This window comes from Pocillopora damicornis, chromosome 11 (genome assembly GCF_964200805.1).
Source record: "Pocillopora damicornis chromosome 11, jaPocDami1.2, whole genome shotgun sequence".
Taxonomy (NCBI): Eukaryota; Metazoa; Cnidaria; class Anthozoa; order Scleractinia; family Pocilloporidae; genus Pocillopora; species Pocillopora damicornis.
In genome coordinates, this window is record NC_142680.1 from 15873229 (window position 1) to 15888283 (window position 15055).

General features: G+C 38.6%; 2 protein-coding genes across 2 annotated transcripts; both read right to left on the reverse strand.

The window, feature by feature from the left end:
• Positions 1-1596: 1596 nt before the first annotated feature.
• LOC149037793 (receptor-type tyrosine-protein phosphatase F-like) lies at positions 1597-5940 on the reverse strand. The gene is made up of 6 exons (XM_089186399.1): positions 5928-5940; positions 5359-5655; positions 4633-4941; positions 3913-4212; positions 2894-3199; positions 1597-1806 (listed from the first exon to the last, which is right to left on the reverse strand). Exons 1-6 carry the CDS (start codon positions 5938-5940, stop codon positions 1736-1738), a joined length of 1296 nt encoding a protein of 431 aa, XP_089042525.1. The 3' UTR covers positions 1597-1735.
• Positions 5941-6432: 492 nt separating this feature from the next.
• On the reverse strand, positions 6433-15055 carry LOC149037794 (receptor-type tyrosine-protein phosphatase delta-like). The gene is made up of 6 exons (XM_089186400.1): positions 14908-15055; positions 13602-13922; positions 12923-13237; positions 10351-10647; positions 7634-7930; positions 6433-6844 (listed from the first exon to the last, which is right to left on the reverse strand). Exons 1-6 carry the CDS (start codon positions 15026-15028, stop codon positions 6441-6443), a joined length of 1755 nt encoding a protein of 584 aa, XP_089042526.1. The 5' UTR covers positions 15029-15055; the 3' UTR covers positions 6433-6440.

Below are 15055 nucleotides of genomic sequence, written 5' to 3' on the forward strand. Positions count from 1 at the left end.
GAAAATTGAACATATATTTCCGATATCATAAGCTTACAGACGAGCAAAAATTTCAAGATTCACCTAAACAAGCGAGCGTAATAAGAATAAAATCCAATTTCCAGTCTAGCAACAAATAAACAAAGAGCCTACACAAACTTAGATATCACTTCCCATTCAGAGTAACTGATAACTACTGTAGAATTCGTAAATTGAAAATTGTGAATCTCTTCGCTTGTCGTGGGGTACCCTCCATCATTTACCGCGTGCTTATGGGGGTCATCATGTCTGCACGTACCCAGGGAACCATAGATTCTCATCCTTTATCGTAAACGCCTTTTTAAGTGTCACAGTTTTTTCCGTGGTACACACTCAAGGTAGTGTTTTATTTGCGGATTCCTAGATCGATTCTAAAAAGATAAATTCAAAAGTTCAGAGTGAATCTCGTTTAACTCTCTCAGTTGTTTTTTGCTTTGGTTTGTGTTTCGTGTTTTGTGTTTTGTGTTTTGTGTTTTGTGTTTTGCGTTCTGTATTTTATATTTTGTGGTTTGTGTGTTTCGTGCTTTGTGAATTTTGTTTTGTTATCCTTTTATTTTTTACTCATTTAGCCCTCTCAGATGTCCCCCCGTTCAAAATTCGAGGGCGGAGGGGAGGGAGGCGTGAGGTGTACGGAACACTCCCAAAGAAAAAGGGTTGTCTTTGAAAGTAGAGGGTCCCAATGGGGTTAACCGTTAGCCGTAAAACGGCCAAAATATTTAGCCGTTAGACGTAAAAATTGACAACTTTTAACCGTTAGTCGTAAAAAAAGTTAAACGTAAAAAATATCTCTGGTGGAAACAATGGAAAGGTGTTAACCGTTAGCCGGAAATTGGCCAAAATTGTAACCGATAGCCGTAAAAGCCATCACCCCATTGAGACCCTCAAAGTAAGACTACCCAGGTAGCCCACAAAAGTCACTGAAGCATAAATATAGGTAAGGCACTAATTCATTTCTGTTCACCACCCTTATCTTGTCTCAAGACTTTTAACGATAACTTACCTCTGAACCTCTTCCTGAGGGATTTAATCCAAAACTTTGAGTTCGCTTTAAAAAAAAAAAGAAAAAAAAAAAAAGAAGAGAAAGCTTAATAAAGACACTTAGGAGCACCATACCCGGACCACACCGTGTGATTAGAAAAATTCACAGATTTGATTGCTGGCCCTGGAAAAGTTTACCTCTAACTATGCAGGCTGGCTTGTTCGGATAAGAGTGAAGTCAGACTGAAATATTGAAGTTACTGTAAAAGAGACTTATTGTTGACATGTGCTATTATGTGAATTCATTTCTGTTTCATTTGTAACATCGATCGCACAAATCATGTTATTTAATTTATTAAGTTCCATCAAAGCCCAGTTGGTTCGCAAACTGAACTGATAACCTGTCCGGTCATAACTGCTCCTTTAGAATCTCTCATTCCTGAAGGCAAATAAAGTAAACAACTTTAAGTGCATAAGGTTTATTTACAACCACCTTATGACCATTTACGACCATGTCATTTACAGCTGTTGCGAGAAAGGTCATGTGTTTGAAAAAACAGGACAGAAGTGGAAGGGACAATCTCAATAGGAAGTCTGGGTGTCCGGTAATCAACCAAAGACAATAACTCAAATAGGTGAATAAATCCATTAAAAAAGCAATGTCACGTACTTACAGTGGCGTTTACTCAGATTTCCCTGAAATCCAGAGGTTCAGGAACCGTGACTTGAAAATTACTCACTAAACCTTTCCGGTTCTTCTCTTCTGGTGTACATGTCCTTCTTTTTCTGCTGTAGCCAACTGGCGGATCACTAATTATAAGTACTGTAAACTAATCAGCTCATTTGAAGACAACTTCCAGACAGTTATGTTTCTTTTCACATTCTTAAAGCATGTTCAGTGTCATAATTTCATTACTATTCACTCAAGGAAATAAAAAGTACATCGTGGTATGGTTTCTGAGGTATAATCCGCCTAGAGAAATTTTCTGCAGCACTGAAATACATCACCCAACACTTTATATTATTTCTGGACCTAAAGTCAACAGAAAATTAGTCAAAACCAAGTGATACACACAGTGTGGTGTTAAAAAATCAGAAGACATTAGAACATTGCAAAGCAAGATTATAAACAATAACAACCGGCAAACGTTCTTGATCCTGATTAATTAAAAACGGGTCTAGCTGAAATTAAAGAGTCCTTGAATACGCACTTAGAGGTGTCCTCATCTTCAAACTAACTTGGAATCTTAAAGCGAGAATCATCATATGTCTAAAGTGCGCACTTTAAGCAGCCTTAAAATACGCTCTTTTAATTGTCTTAGGGTGAGCATCTCAAAGAGCATTGAGGTGTGCACTATCTAAAGCCTAACAGAGCGCACTTGAAAGCGTCTTTAGGTGCGCTCTTTAAGGAACCTGAACGTCCTCGAACCTGACTTAAGGTTCATTATACTTAAAAGAAACCTTCACTTTGTGATATGAGGAGTCTTTTAAGAGTCTCGAAGTTTGCACTCTAAAATGTCTTTAAAGTACAGTATAATTTTTTTTCTATAATGCACGCTATAAGTCGTCATATAGTGCGCATTTTAGAAAGTTTTTCATCCAAACTCGTCTGAGAGCATTTCACTCAAATGAGTCTTGAAGTGCGCACTCTTCGGAATCTTGGACTTCAAATGGTCTTGAAGTGGCACTTAAGAAGGTATTAGAGTGAGCACTTTTATAGGTGTAAAAGTACACTCTCTAATTTATTTTGATAGCTTAAGAATCGTGCGAAAAGTAGCACCAGCGTAGACATATATAAAAGTCTTCCATTAAGTTAAATTTCAAACGAGACGAGTCAATATGGGTTGTTGCTGATAATACATACAAATGCTATGAAAGAATGATTTTGGCTACTTACATACACCTTCAGTTGCAGAGGATTTGGACACACTTAGGGGACCTTCCCCTTTCGCAGTTGAAAGCGAAACTTGGAATGAATACTCAGTAGATTCCTTAAGACCAGACACAACTTCTTGATAAGTGATGGGATCCTTAACAGGTGTTACAACCTTAGTATCCACCTTCCCATCGGAGTATGCGTAGTAAATGGTGTATCTGGTTGGAATTCCGTGTGTGGATTCTTCAGGAACTGCCAACCATTTAACTTTTATGCTGGTGCTGTTCAGTGTTTGTACAGACACTAATGTAGGAGCCGTAGAAGGCACTGTAAAAAAAAAAGACAGGACATTTATTTATTATCATTTTTTTTCTCGCATCTGTTATGAGTTACAACTGGAAATGCTTTAAGGCTAATGAGAGATAAATTGATTCCTTAACAGGAGAAAGGGGGACTTTTATTAACACTGGCTACATAGCGAAAGCAGAACTTGGGAAGCAGATAGAGCTTCGCATAGTTGCTGCACTTCGTTACTGTTTAGCATCACTGAGAATTTGGGATGACTTTTCATACTGATCATAGAAGGAGGAAGTTGAGGAATTTACTGCCCCTCCTCAAAATCTATTTTAATAATCTCAGCTGGGTTTGAATAACGAAAAATCTTTTAACACCCCTGTGTATCCCTTTAAACCACGAAGCAAAAGTCAAATTCCACATATCCTTCAGACTTCGTACCGACTGTGAAACACCTCACAAATGACAACTAAACCATGATTGTCATTTGAGGTCATGACACCTCACAATGTTTAGAGCATGGAGCTCTTTTGGCATACTTCTACCAGACACTTCCACCAACGGTTATTGCAGAAAAGCAAGTAAACACTCTTAATCGTATTTCCTGTCCCCAAATGACAATTTGTATGGTAACTATACTAAAGGCAAATCCGCACATAAAATTATGTCATAAATCAGAATCTTCTGCTCTTTTTTTCCAGAGTTTTAGCCGCTGAGGTATTTATCGAAAGTCTTCTTTTACTTACCATCCTGGTCTGTGCAGACCTTGATAGGATCACTTGCTGGTCCACTCCCTACATGTGTAGCAGCTAAGACCTTGATGTCGTAAAATGTGTACATATTAAGTCCCTTTAGCTCAATAAACCTTCTAGACATTGGTGTAATTGGTACTGACTCATATCTGATATCTGTCATCTTTTTGTACAATATAGTATAGTATTCGATATCACCGTGTTTTTTGTCTTCCGGCACCTCATTCCATGTAACTCTAATGCTGGTCGAGCTGGTGTTATAACCTATTACATTCTGAGGAGGAGCACTGGGCCCTATGTAAAGACAGAGAAATATGTAAGTGGCGATAGATGTTCAACACTATCTCCGACATACGAACAAAAATTTTAGGTTATTTCTTTCAATATACCGTATGATGGTCAAAAATTAAACTCTTTAACTCGAATTTTGTCTCTGTGACTACTCGGAGGTAAATCCCACTTGCTATCATATTGACGTGTTTCATATTCAACAATTGATTTTAATCAAGTGAAATGCGTGAAATAGTACGCCTCAATTGTACATCTCCCGCTGGATTTAACCAGTATCTTAATGTATCCATACGAAAACCGTTCTACTCGGAAGCGGACCCAACCCGATCCTTATGATGTTGTCGCATCTTACAATCGCTTAGAGAAATCAATATTGCGTGAGTTAATTTTCAAAGGTCACGTAATTGAAAAATACGGACTTACTGTCTTCTTTTGTTCTGAACGTCTTTGGGCTGCTGTAAATCCCGTCGCCCTTGATTGTGGAGGCCAACACACTTATGTTGTAATACATGTCCTTTGTTAGGACGGTCAGGTAGACCTGCCTTGTAGGGGCCTTTACTATAATCGTATAAATAGGCCCAGCAGATCCAGCTTCTGGTATCGCCTGATAGCTGACGTTGTAACAAATAATGATACCATTCTGTTCATCAGGCAAAACTTCATCCCACATGACAAGAATGCTTGTTGAAGTCGCATTAATTGAACGTAAGTTAAGAGGGGCAGCACTGGGTTCTGTAAATCGGTGGCATGAAAATCATTATTTCATATCTTCACCATGTTGGCGGTGTCACGGTAAGATAATGAAAGGCCATTTGCTGAGTCTTGAAGTGAAATTCGTAAAGGAAATTATCGGATGCTTTGAAAGAGATATTTTACTTTAAAAAACATCAGAAGATAAGAAAAAACCGGAGAGAAAAACAAAGATAATAACAGATGGCGAGGATTGACACGGATTAGAACTGACAAAATCTGAAAAAAATTTTGTGGATGCTAAAAAAAATAACGTTCGTCCTAGTCAGAAGTTGGGTCTTAGCTCGAGAGAGACAGCTAAGAAATTAAATTACAATACCTTCCAGCTACAACTGGAGGGTAAAAAAAAACAGCAGTCTTAAACGTGGACAGGAGAGGTTGTCCAGGAACAGTGCTTACCATCTTGGTCTGTACTAACAAGGATAGGGATACTTTGTGGTCCATCTCCTTTCGAAGTCGACGCGAGCACTGTGATGGCGTAATCGACGTACTCTCTAAGACCTGTTAATTCCTTTGGACGATCATAGGGGCCAGCTATAGCACTCCCATTGTGACCCTCTGTTAATGACCGGTAAGTAATGGTGTAATTCGTGATGATACCATTTTGATCAAAAGCTGGAACATCATCCCACTCTACTAAGATGCTGGTTGAGCTGGTGTTATGTCCTCTCACATCTAAAGGAGCAGCAGCAGGTTCTAAAAGGAAAGTTCAAGAAACAGGCCTTAAATTATTTCAGAGGTAATTTTTAAAACCAATGACTTGTGCTAAAATCATTACAGGACTCGGATAAGAGTGTACTCCTGACTGTTAATTGTCAATTAATAATGGTAACTGAAGTGAGCTGAATGCAATTTGGTGTCAATCGTACCCGTGATTTCAAAATTGAACGTACTGAAAACGATGATTTCGGAATAAAATTGAACACCAAGATGCATTACCGCTTTATTAGTTTATAATAAGTCCAAACCTCTCCCTACCATCATTCAACGACTGTAGGAAGTAATACTTGTCCGTATTTTTCTCCACACAATGGCTTCGGCTTTGTGATTAATTTTATTGCAGTTTGACCATTTCACCATTTGAAAGCGAGATGGTTTATTTAAGGAAGAGAGAGAGAGGTAAAAAAAATTAAATGAGAATCTTTTTTTTTTTAATGTGAACGTAAGAGGACTTTCATTTTTTTAATTTCAACTGAGATAAAGAGCTTTCAAAAGACATGGAATTTCCCCAAGCCATCAGTAACAGTTAAATTTCCTTTGAGGTGCAATTTTTTAAAGCACACTTCGAATTATTTTCATCTTTAAATGCAATCAGCTGGAGGGTGAACGTAAACATTAGTCTAAACCCTTAAACTTCTAAGAGTGACCAGCATCTAATTTCTCCTTACAGTTTCACCCCTGAATCAAACAATTAAGTCACAAGAATAGAGGAAACGATCTCCAGTTAAAGAAGCTGTCGATTGGTCAACAAGTTCTCCTTGTCAGCACCTTTGCATATGTAAAGGGAACAGTATGGAGAATATGCATACTGATTTTGGATGTAAACCATTTATCACAGACAAGAGATTTGGAAAAGAGCAGTACTTACTATCCTGGTCTGTACTAACAATAATAGGGCTACTTTGTGGTCCATCTCCTTTCGAAGTCGACGCAAGTACTGTGATGTCGTAATCGACGTACTCTTTAAGATCTGTTAATTCCTTTTGAAGGTCACTGGGGCCAGCTATAGCACTCCCATTGTGACCCTCTGTTAGTGACCGGTACGTAATGGTGTAATTTGTGATGATACCATTTTGATCAAAAGCTGGAACATCATCCCACTCTACTAAGATGCTGGTTGAGCTGGTGTTATGTCCTCTCACATCTAAAGGAGCAGCAGTAGGTTCTAAAAGGAAAGTTTTGAAATAAGCTGAATGCAATTTGGTCTCAAACATACGCGTGATTTCAAAATTGAATGGACTCAAAATACGAGTCCGAATTGAAATTTTAAGAATGATTTCTGGACTAAATTGAACACCAAGATCAATTACCACTTTATTAAATCCCTTTTGAGATCATAAAATCAACCACTCAAACACAAGTTTTTTATAAGTGCAAACCTCTCCCTGCCACTATTCAACAACCGTAGGAAATAACATTTGTCTTCGTTTTTTTCCACACAATGGATTCTTTGTCATTCATTTTACTGCAGTTTAATCATTTCACCATTTGAGAGCGAGATGGTTTATTTAAGGGAGAGAGGAAAAGAGGGAAAAAATTCAATGAGAATCTTTCCTTTATTTTGAGTGTGAACTTAACAGAATTTATATTTTGCTACCTTAGACTGAGGTAAAGAGTTTCCAAAAGACGCAGAATTTCTCCGGGTCATCAGTGACGGTTAGTTTCATCTTTAAAAGCAATTAGCTAAAGGGTGAACGTAAATTTCAGTCTAGACATTTAACCCCGAAGAGTGACTATCATCTAATTTTCCTTACAATTTCAACCCTGAATCAAACAATAAAGTCACAACAATAAAGAAAACGATCTCCAGTTAAAGAGGCTGTTGATTGGTCAACAAGTTCTCCTTGTCAGCACCTTTGCATATGTAAAGGGAACAGTATCGAGAATATGCATACTGATGTTGGATGTAAACCATTTATCACAGACAAGAGATTTGGAAAATAACAGTACTTACTCTCCTCGTCTGTACTAACAAAAATAGGGCTACTTTGTGGTCCATCTCCTTTCGAAGTCGACGCAAGTACTGTGATTTCGTAATCGACGTACTCTCTAAGATTTGTTAATTCCTTTTGACGGTCATTGGGGCCAGCTATAGCACTCCCATTGTTACCCTCTGTTAGTGACTGGTAAGTAATGGTGTAACTCGTGATGATGCCATTCTGATCAAAAGCTGGAACATCACCATACACTACTAAGATGCTGGTTGAGCTGGTGTTATGTCCTGTCACATTTAAAGGAGCAGCAGAAGGTTCTGAAAGGAAAGTTCAGGAAACGGGCCTCAAATAAATTCCGAGGTAATTTTTGAAACAAATGACTCGTAGTAAAACCATTACAGGACTCGGAGAAGAGTGCACTCCTGAATGTTAATTGGTCAATTAATAATGGTAACTGAAGTGCTCGAGCTGAATGCAACTTGGACTCAATTATACCTGTGATTCAAAAATTGAACGTTCTCAAAACGATGATTTCGGAACGAAATTGAATGCCAAGATCAATTATCACTTTATAAGTTTTTAATAAGTGCAAACCTCTCCCTACCATTTTTCAACAACTGTAGGAAATAATATTTGTCCATTTTTCTCCACGCAATGGCTTCTTTGTTATTCATTTTATTACTGTAGTTTGACCATTTGAAAGCGAGATGGTTTATTTAAGAGAGAGAGGGGGAGAAACACTTTTAATGAGAATTCCTTTTTTTTTTTTTTCTTTTGAGCGTGAACTTAACAGGATTTTCATTTCGTTAATTTAGACTTAGGTAAAGAGCCATCAAAAGACCCGGAATTTCTCTGGGTCATCAGTCACGCTTAGAATTTCCTTTGAGGTGCAGTTTTATAGACCACACTTTAAATTATTTTCATTTTTAAAAGCAAACAGCCGAAGGGTGAACGTGATGATCAGCCTAAACTCTTTAACCCATACGAGTGACTAGCATCTGATTTTTCCTTACAATTTCACCCCTGAATCAAACAATGAAGTCAGAAGAATAAAGAAAACGATTTCCAGCCAGAGAGGCTCTTGATTTTGCAACAACTTCTCCATGTCAACACCTTTGTATACGTATGGGGAACAGTAAGGATAATATGCATGCTGATGTTGGGTGTAAAACATTTCGCCCCATGTAAGGTAATCCAGGACAGTATTAGATTCTGTATTCCATGCTGTGGATTCCGGATTCCAGGTGCTGGATTACGGATTCTTCCTGTGCAGATTCCGGATTCCAAAACACAAAAGATTCCAGATTTTAGTTTCTCGTTTGCTTCTAATTTTTGCATTTCGTTTTCGAAGAATGACTTCAATGGTGGATATCGTTATTGAAGGACGTTATGAGAATGCATGTTTGCCTATTCATATTTCCATAACAATATTTGATAATTAAAATAAATATATTACAGCAAATTAAGGGATAAATTTTTCTTCTAGGAATATCTATTGAGACTGTTCGTCTCTTAAGTCCAATGTTTATTGATTCTTTTTAGCAACTCTGAAGAGGTCCACCATATTTCTTTCATTTAGGTTCCTCGAAGTGCTTCAAGTGATTTAGAGGTATCAAAAAAACTAATAGATCAAATCATTGCTTATCGTTTTTAATTTATAAATTCATTGTTTTAGCACAGAATAACATGGTTCCGGCTAGAAAAAGGTGGCCAATTTTTATAATTCAAAATTGATTTCATGGAGAACTGTCAACAGCTCGAAAATATTTCCCTATCATCTACATTACTTTTCTAACTTTCCTTTTAATCAAAAACCAGAGTATTGACGAGAAATTTAAACTGAGATATAATTTTAGATAGCAGACTATGACTAAGAAAAGCTTGTTTTCCTATATGTAATTGGCGATGATGTTGGTCATTACGAGTTTGCTCATAAAAAGGTGTTAAACCAACTCAACTTTACTAAAATCTTTGAAAAATCGCGAAAGATCTGCATTTACACGGTAATTTTTCAAGAATAACAGATTCTCTTTTTCTATACTTCCTTTTTCCTTTCTTTATAAGGCCAGCCAAGTCAAGTCACATTCTCCAGAGCAATGATTCTAAAGGTTTTTAACGTGTGGTCCGTCGCTATGTTGGAATCCAAGTAAATCCTGTGGGATTTGGACGCTGTTGTTATGTAGACAATCTCTTTAGTCCCTCTAAATTACATACCCATCGACAACGTGAGTGAACTGAACTGTACAGCGGTTGCAGACCGAGCAGGCTGTGCACCTTTTTGTTGTTGTTTTTTTTTTTTAACTGTGATTTACACATGATTCAGGTGTGTACACCTTTTTCTTCTTTTGGTAACGTATGAACTGTTTCCAAGTTTTGGACACCACATGACGAAACTTTACGAGGCAAAACAAAATCGCGAAATTCTCCGGCGAACAAAGCGCGGTCTGCATGGTTTGCGTGGTCTGCACGGTCTGCAAGTCTGCATTTTAGCATGACCGTGGTTGCATGGATGCGTGCGCGTGAAAGCCATTTATGCGATTTGAAATGGATTTTCAGCGAATGGATTCTGGATTCATTCTTTAGCGAGATTCTGGATTCCAAAAGCTGGATTCTGGATTCCAGTGCCCAGTATTCCGGATTCTACATGCAAAATTTCCTGGATTCTGGAATCCGGATTACCTTACATAAGGCGAAACATTTATCATAGACAAGCGATTTGGAAAAGAACAGTACTTACTATCCTCGTCTGTACTAACAAAAATAGGGCTACTTTGTGGTCCATCTCCTTTTGAAGTCGACGCAAGTACTGTGATTTCGTAATCGACGTACTCTCTAAGATTTGATAATTCCTTTTGACGGTCATTGGGGCCAGCTATAGCACTCCCATTGTGACCTTCGGTTAGTGACCGGTAAGTAATGGTGTAAGTTGTGATGATGCCATTCTGATCAAAAGCTGGAACATCACCATACTCTACTAAGATGCTGGTTGAGCTGGTGTTATGTCCTGTCACATTTAAAGGAGCAGCAGATGGTTCTGAAAGGAAAGTTCAAGGAGCGAAATTAAATTATTTCAGATGTAATTTTTAAAAGAAATAAAGAATGTACTCCTAACCGTTGATTTTTCAATTAACAATGGTAATTGAAGCGAATGGAATGCAATTCGGTCTGAGTCATATGCGTGATTTCAAAATTGAACTTGTGCGCCGCGTGAGTTCGATTTGAAATCAAACGGATGGTTTCGGAACGAAATTGCACGACACCAGGATCGATTACCACTCTATAACATTCCTTTGATATAATTTAATATATTCGCTCAAATACAAGTTTTAATCACGTGCAAATATTTCACTGTCTTTATATAAACAAAGGCATGCCACGCATGGAAAAGTTTTTTTTCTTGGGATGGATAAGTTAAAATAGCGCAATTTGAATAACTGATTTTTTTCATTTTTGTAAAAGAAATTAAAGTTTCCAAAAACACCTTCGATAGAGAGAAAAAAGGACCCTTCCAATTTAAATGAAATAAACTCAGACACAATTATTCTGTGGTCTGTTGTCACTGATGTCTGTACAATAGACCAATCCAAGGTTATCGACGCCATATTTCAAAGGGTGCAAAACCACTGGGGCGAGTGCGCGGCCAAACATACTCTGCAGCGCGAAAACAAGCTGTTCTGTGTTTGCTACTTCCTAGTTTTATTGATTTTTTAACGTTGAGAGGTTTTGATATTATTCAAAAGGTATTACTTGCCATACTTGAGCATTTTTTACGTTTTTGCCGATGCCGAGACAAGCAGAAGAAAAGCTTGAATATCAAGACTTTTTGAACTGGACCCTGACTTCGTTGAAAGATTTTTAGCACTTCGAGGATTGAAACAGACAGGCAAAAAAACCGAACTTGTGGCGAGAGCATTCGGTGCTTACGAGCTGAAAGCACCTAAGAAGTTTTCTCAAGAAGAAATTGACAGGAAATTGAAAGAAGAGTACCAACAGAGACTAAAAAAACATCGGATAAACACCGACCCCAATTCTATTCAGAAAGAAGACTGGAAGGAAAACGTCCATCAATGGCCAAATGTAGATGATGGAATGCTTTTTAGCTACATCTTAAGAGTGAAAGCAGTAGATGTAGATTAAATGTAAATCATCGTGATCTAGATCATCTTCCTTGTCAGCCCGCCTCACAGTCCCCTCCGCAGTTGTTACTTCATCTTCGTTTTCTTCGCTGGCTAAACGTTCACTAACTTTGCGTTTTTTTGGCGATGGCTTGTTGAGAAAGTCGCTTAATGTTAAGAAAACCGAAGGATAGTCAGTACTTGGATTGTGGCGAGTTCTCGTGCCCTCAGGAAAGTGATTTGAACAGACAAATGTGCCCTCCGATCCAGGTTCGGGATTGAAGTTATCACTCCGTCCTTTCGCGACTTGTTTCCTCCACAATTCAGCTAAATTTGGGTCTTTTGGCCACCTATGGAATTTCAATTCTTTTACGTGAGATCTCACAACCAGTAAGTTGGGAAATCGCTTGTCGTTATCACAAAATCCAACACAACAACGCGCGTGTTTCGGCATGGTAAATGCGTCGCCATTAGTTTGGCCGCGCGCTCTCCCCAGTGGTTTTGCACCCTTTACAAAATGGCGTCGATAACCTTGGATCGGTCTATTTTAAGCAGAAATGAACTAGATTGGGTGTCACGCTTTCTGTAGTCTCTTTCGCAGCCCTTGTTTGGTCTCGTCACGCGACGCGCTTTTTCCCGCGTAGCGTGACGAGATCAAGCAACGGTTGCAAATAAGACTTCGCTCTCTTGCGAGTAGGCCCTCATAATTGGGGCTTCGGTAGGAGCGTTTTTTTGATGCGGAAAGCAAACTCTATTTTATCTCCAGGAGACCTTAGCCAAAGTTATTTCGCGTTCTACGTTTTTCGAATAGGTGGGAATACATTGAACGAAGAAGAAATAATCATCTCTCAAAGGCTTTGACGTGGGCATTACAACGTTGGGGGAGGCGGGGGAAATGTCTTTTATCTGGACTTTGCCCCCTGCGTGTGGAATAAGTGATAAAATACAGATGTATATAAGGAAATGACACGTGATTGGGTGAAGTCGATTAAGGCGAATTTGATTGGTAGAAAACGTCAAAGCATGTGCGAAGTGCTTGGAAAATTTATTAACAATAGTATTGGTTCAAGTGACTTTTTTTTTGGGGGGGGGCAGGAATATTTCGTGAAATTTAGACTGGTTACTGGAAATGTCATTTTATGGGGGAAAGCCTAAATATCAATTAATAGCAATGTCTACTGGAGTGTAACTTACTGTCCTGTTGTGTTTGAACAATTTTGACTTTACTCAGTGGTCCTTCACCGGCAACAGTGAATGCTAACACCCTGACGCTGTAGTTGGTAAACTTGACGAGATCGCCCAAAGTTATGTCTTGCTCTTTATCTTGATGCTTATTGCTGATGTTGATGAACCTTATAGCGTTTTTCCCAACCGGTAACGCTTGATAAATTACTTTGTATCCTTTGATGATTCCATTACGATGGTCCTTACCGACCGCTGCCCAGCTTACAGAGACACTTGTGGAATTTTTGGAGCTAGCTTGAACACTTTGTGGCGAGCTACTGGGTTCTAAAGGCAACACCATAATGCAATGTTGTCATGCAATCTTCGATGTTGAAAAATGTTACCTAGCTACACGGCCGTTTAAAGGTATATCAAAGGTTTATCACAGGTATATCAGAACAAAGCGACTGACAAGGAGAGGCAAGAGTGTTTAAAACAATATTCCAGTGGGTGATGTTCATTTCCAGTAACATTCACAAAATATCGCATGGAAGTGATTACTTCTGGACAAAATTTAATTTCCAGCCAAAAGAATAAAAATAAGTCCCCTAAAACAACGATCGAGATACACCCCCTTTACTGACAGTTTGAGCTTTTCATTATTTAGTCTGTGTCATTACCAATAGGGAAACAATGAACCTGAAAGTACCTTCTTCATCTGTAGTAACATTCACAACAGAACTGCTTTTGCTGCTGCCAACTGCATTTGTTGCAAACACTCTGATAAAGTACTTTGTAAAAGGAAAAAGCCCTGTGAGAGAAGCACTTGTGGAGGAGTTGGACAGTACACAGGAACCATTTGAGAGCGTTCCTTGACAACCAACATCGCTAAAGTTCTCCTTATCTATTCTTATCTCCACTGTGTAGTTCTGAATGGTACTGTTTCCTTTAAAACCAGCCATCCAGGATATATCTACCGTTTTTGAGCCTTTTGTGACCAATTTGACATCCGCTGGGGCTTCAGGTACCACTGGGAAAGGAAATACCATATCAGTAAATATTGAAACATACATGTACCAGATTCGTACAACTTCGGTTGAAAGTTCATCTTTCTTCACCAAAAGACGTAGAACAGATACATGAAATGTCCTACAGTAAAGAAACGCCGCACTAACGAAGGTTTATCCTCCTTAATTATTTGACTAAAGACTCTTTCCCCTGGAAGTCCAGTCATCTGGATGGAGAGGGGCACAAGTCTTACATAGAGCCTCAAGCCATTTCTGGAAACCATCCCTTCTCATTCAGAGCCCAAATTTGACAATAACAGTGCTATTGTGTGATGTGCCTGTTTCAGATACCATGGCAAGTGAGAAAAGCAAAGGTAGCCAATTGATGACAAGTGGGTGGGAGACTTGAAGAGAAAGCTTCAGTTCTATACTACTTGGTGTTTAACATTTGGCACAAGGAGAAAAAAGATGTCGAAACATATCCACTGAACATAATTGGTGAGGTGAAAAAACTTAAAATTTCTGATTTGTACAGACTACGGACCATGTTTTGATAGCCATAACCTACCGACTGATGATGTATATTGCCAAGTAAATGACAGTGACAGACACTCAAGCTATCAGTAAACCGAGTGATCGTTCCTCAATCTTTCAGTTGAAATGTATGCAGTGCTGCTATACAATCTATAGTTGGCGCTTTGGGAAGAAAGACAGAATGACTAGAGGTGATGACTTGCTCAACCTGACAGTGGAACTGTGAAGAAGAAACAGTTCCAATTTGCTTTGCGTGTTCCGAAGTCGTTTATAAACAAACCAGCCGCTAGATGTCATTGTATTACTCAACAGAACTCAATCCCATTACATTAGTATTTAACGTGAAATAAAAAAAATAAATGTGCCGCCGGAGCAAACACCTTGTATACAGAATAGGTTGAGTCAACGTTGATGATTCCGCTTCCAAATCTTACAAATACTTCTGTCTTCAAAGGGGGGAAAAATTACTTTTACCTTCTTGGGCTGATGAATAAGACACTAACAGCAGAATGACGAAGAACCAATGATAGAGACGTTCTCTGAACGTAAAAAATTCCTGCAAAAATACGTCCATAGTTAGGAAGCATAGTATCATCGAAGCCGCTGTTTAGAATATTTGGTC

Bases quoted from the DNA above. Each gene is read 5' to 3' on its own strand.
- LOC149037793 (XM_089186399.1), bottom strand. The intron at 4,942-5,358 runs GTAAGCACTGTT...ACCGATTTACAG, and splicing joins TGTTAGTACAGACCAAGATG to AACCCAGTGCTGCCCCTCTT. The intron at 4,213-4,632 runs GTAAGTCCGTAT...GTCTTTACATAG, and splicing joins GTTCAGAACAAAAGAAGACA to GGCCCAGTGCTCCTCCTCAG.
- LOC149037794 (XM_089186400.1), bottom strand. From the start codon at position 15,028: ATGATACTATGCTTCCTAACTATGGACGTATTTTTGCAGGAATTTTTT. The intron at 13,923-14,907 runs GTAAAAGTAATT...TTCCTTTCCCAG, and splicing joins TTATTCATCAGCCCAAGAAG to TGGTACCTGAAGCCCCAGCG. The intron at 13,238-13,601 runs GTACTTTCAGGT...TGTTGCCTTTAG, and splicing joins TGTTACTACAGATGAAGAAG to AACCCAGTAGCTCGCCACAA.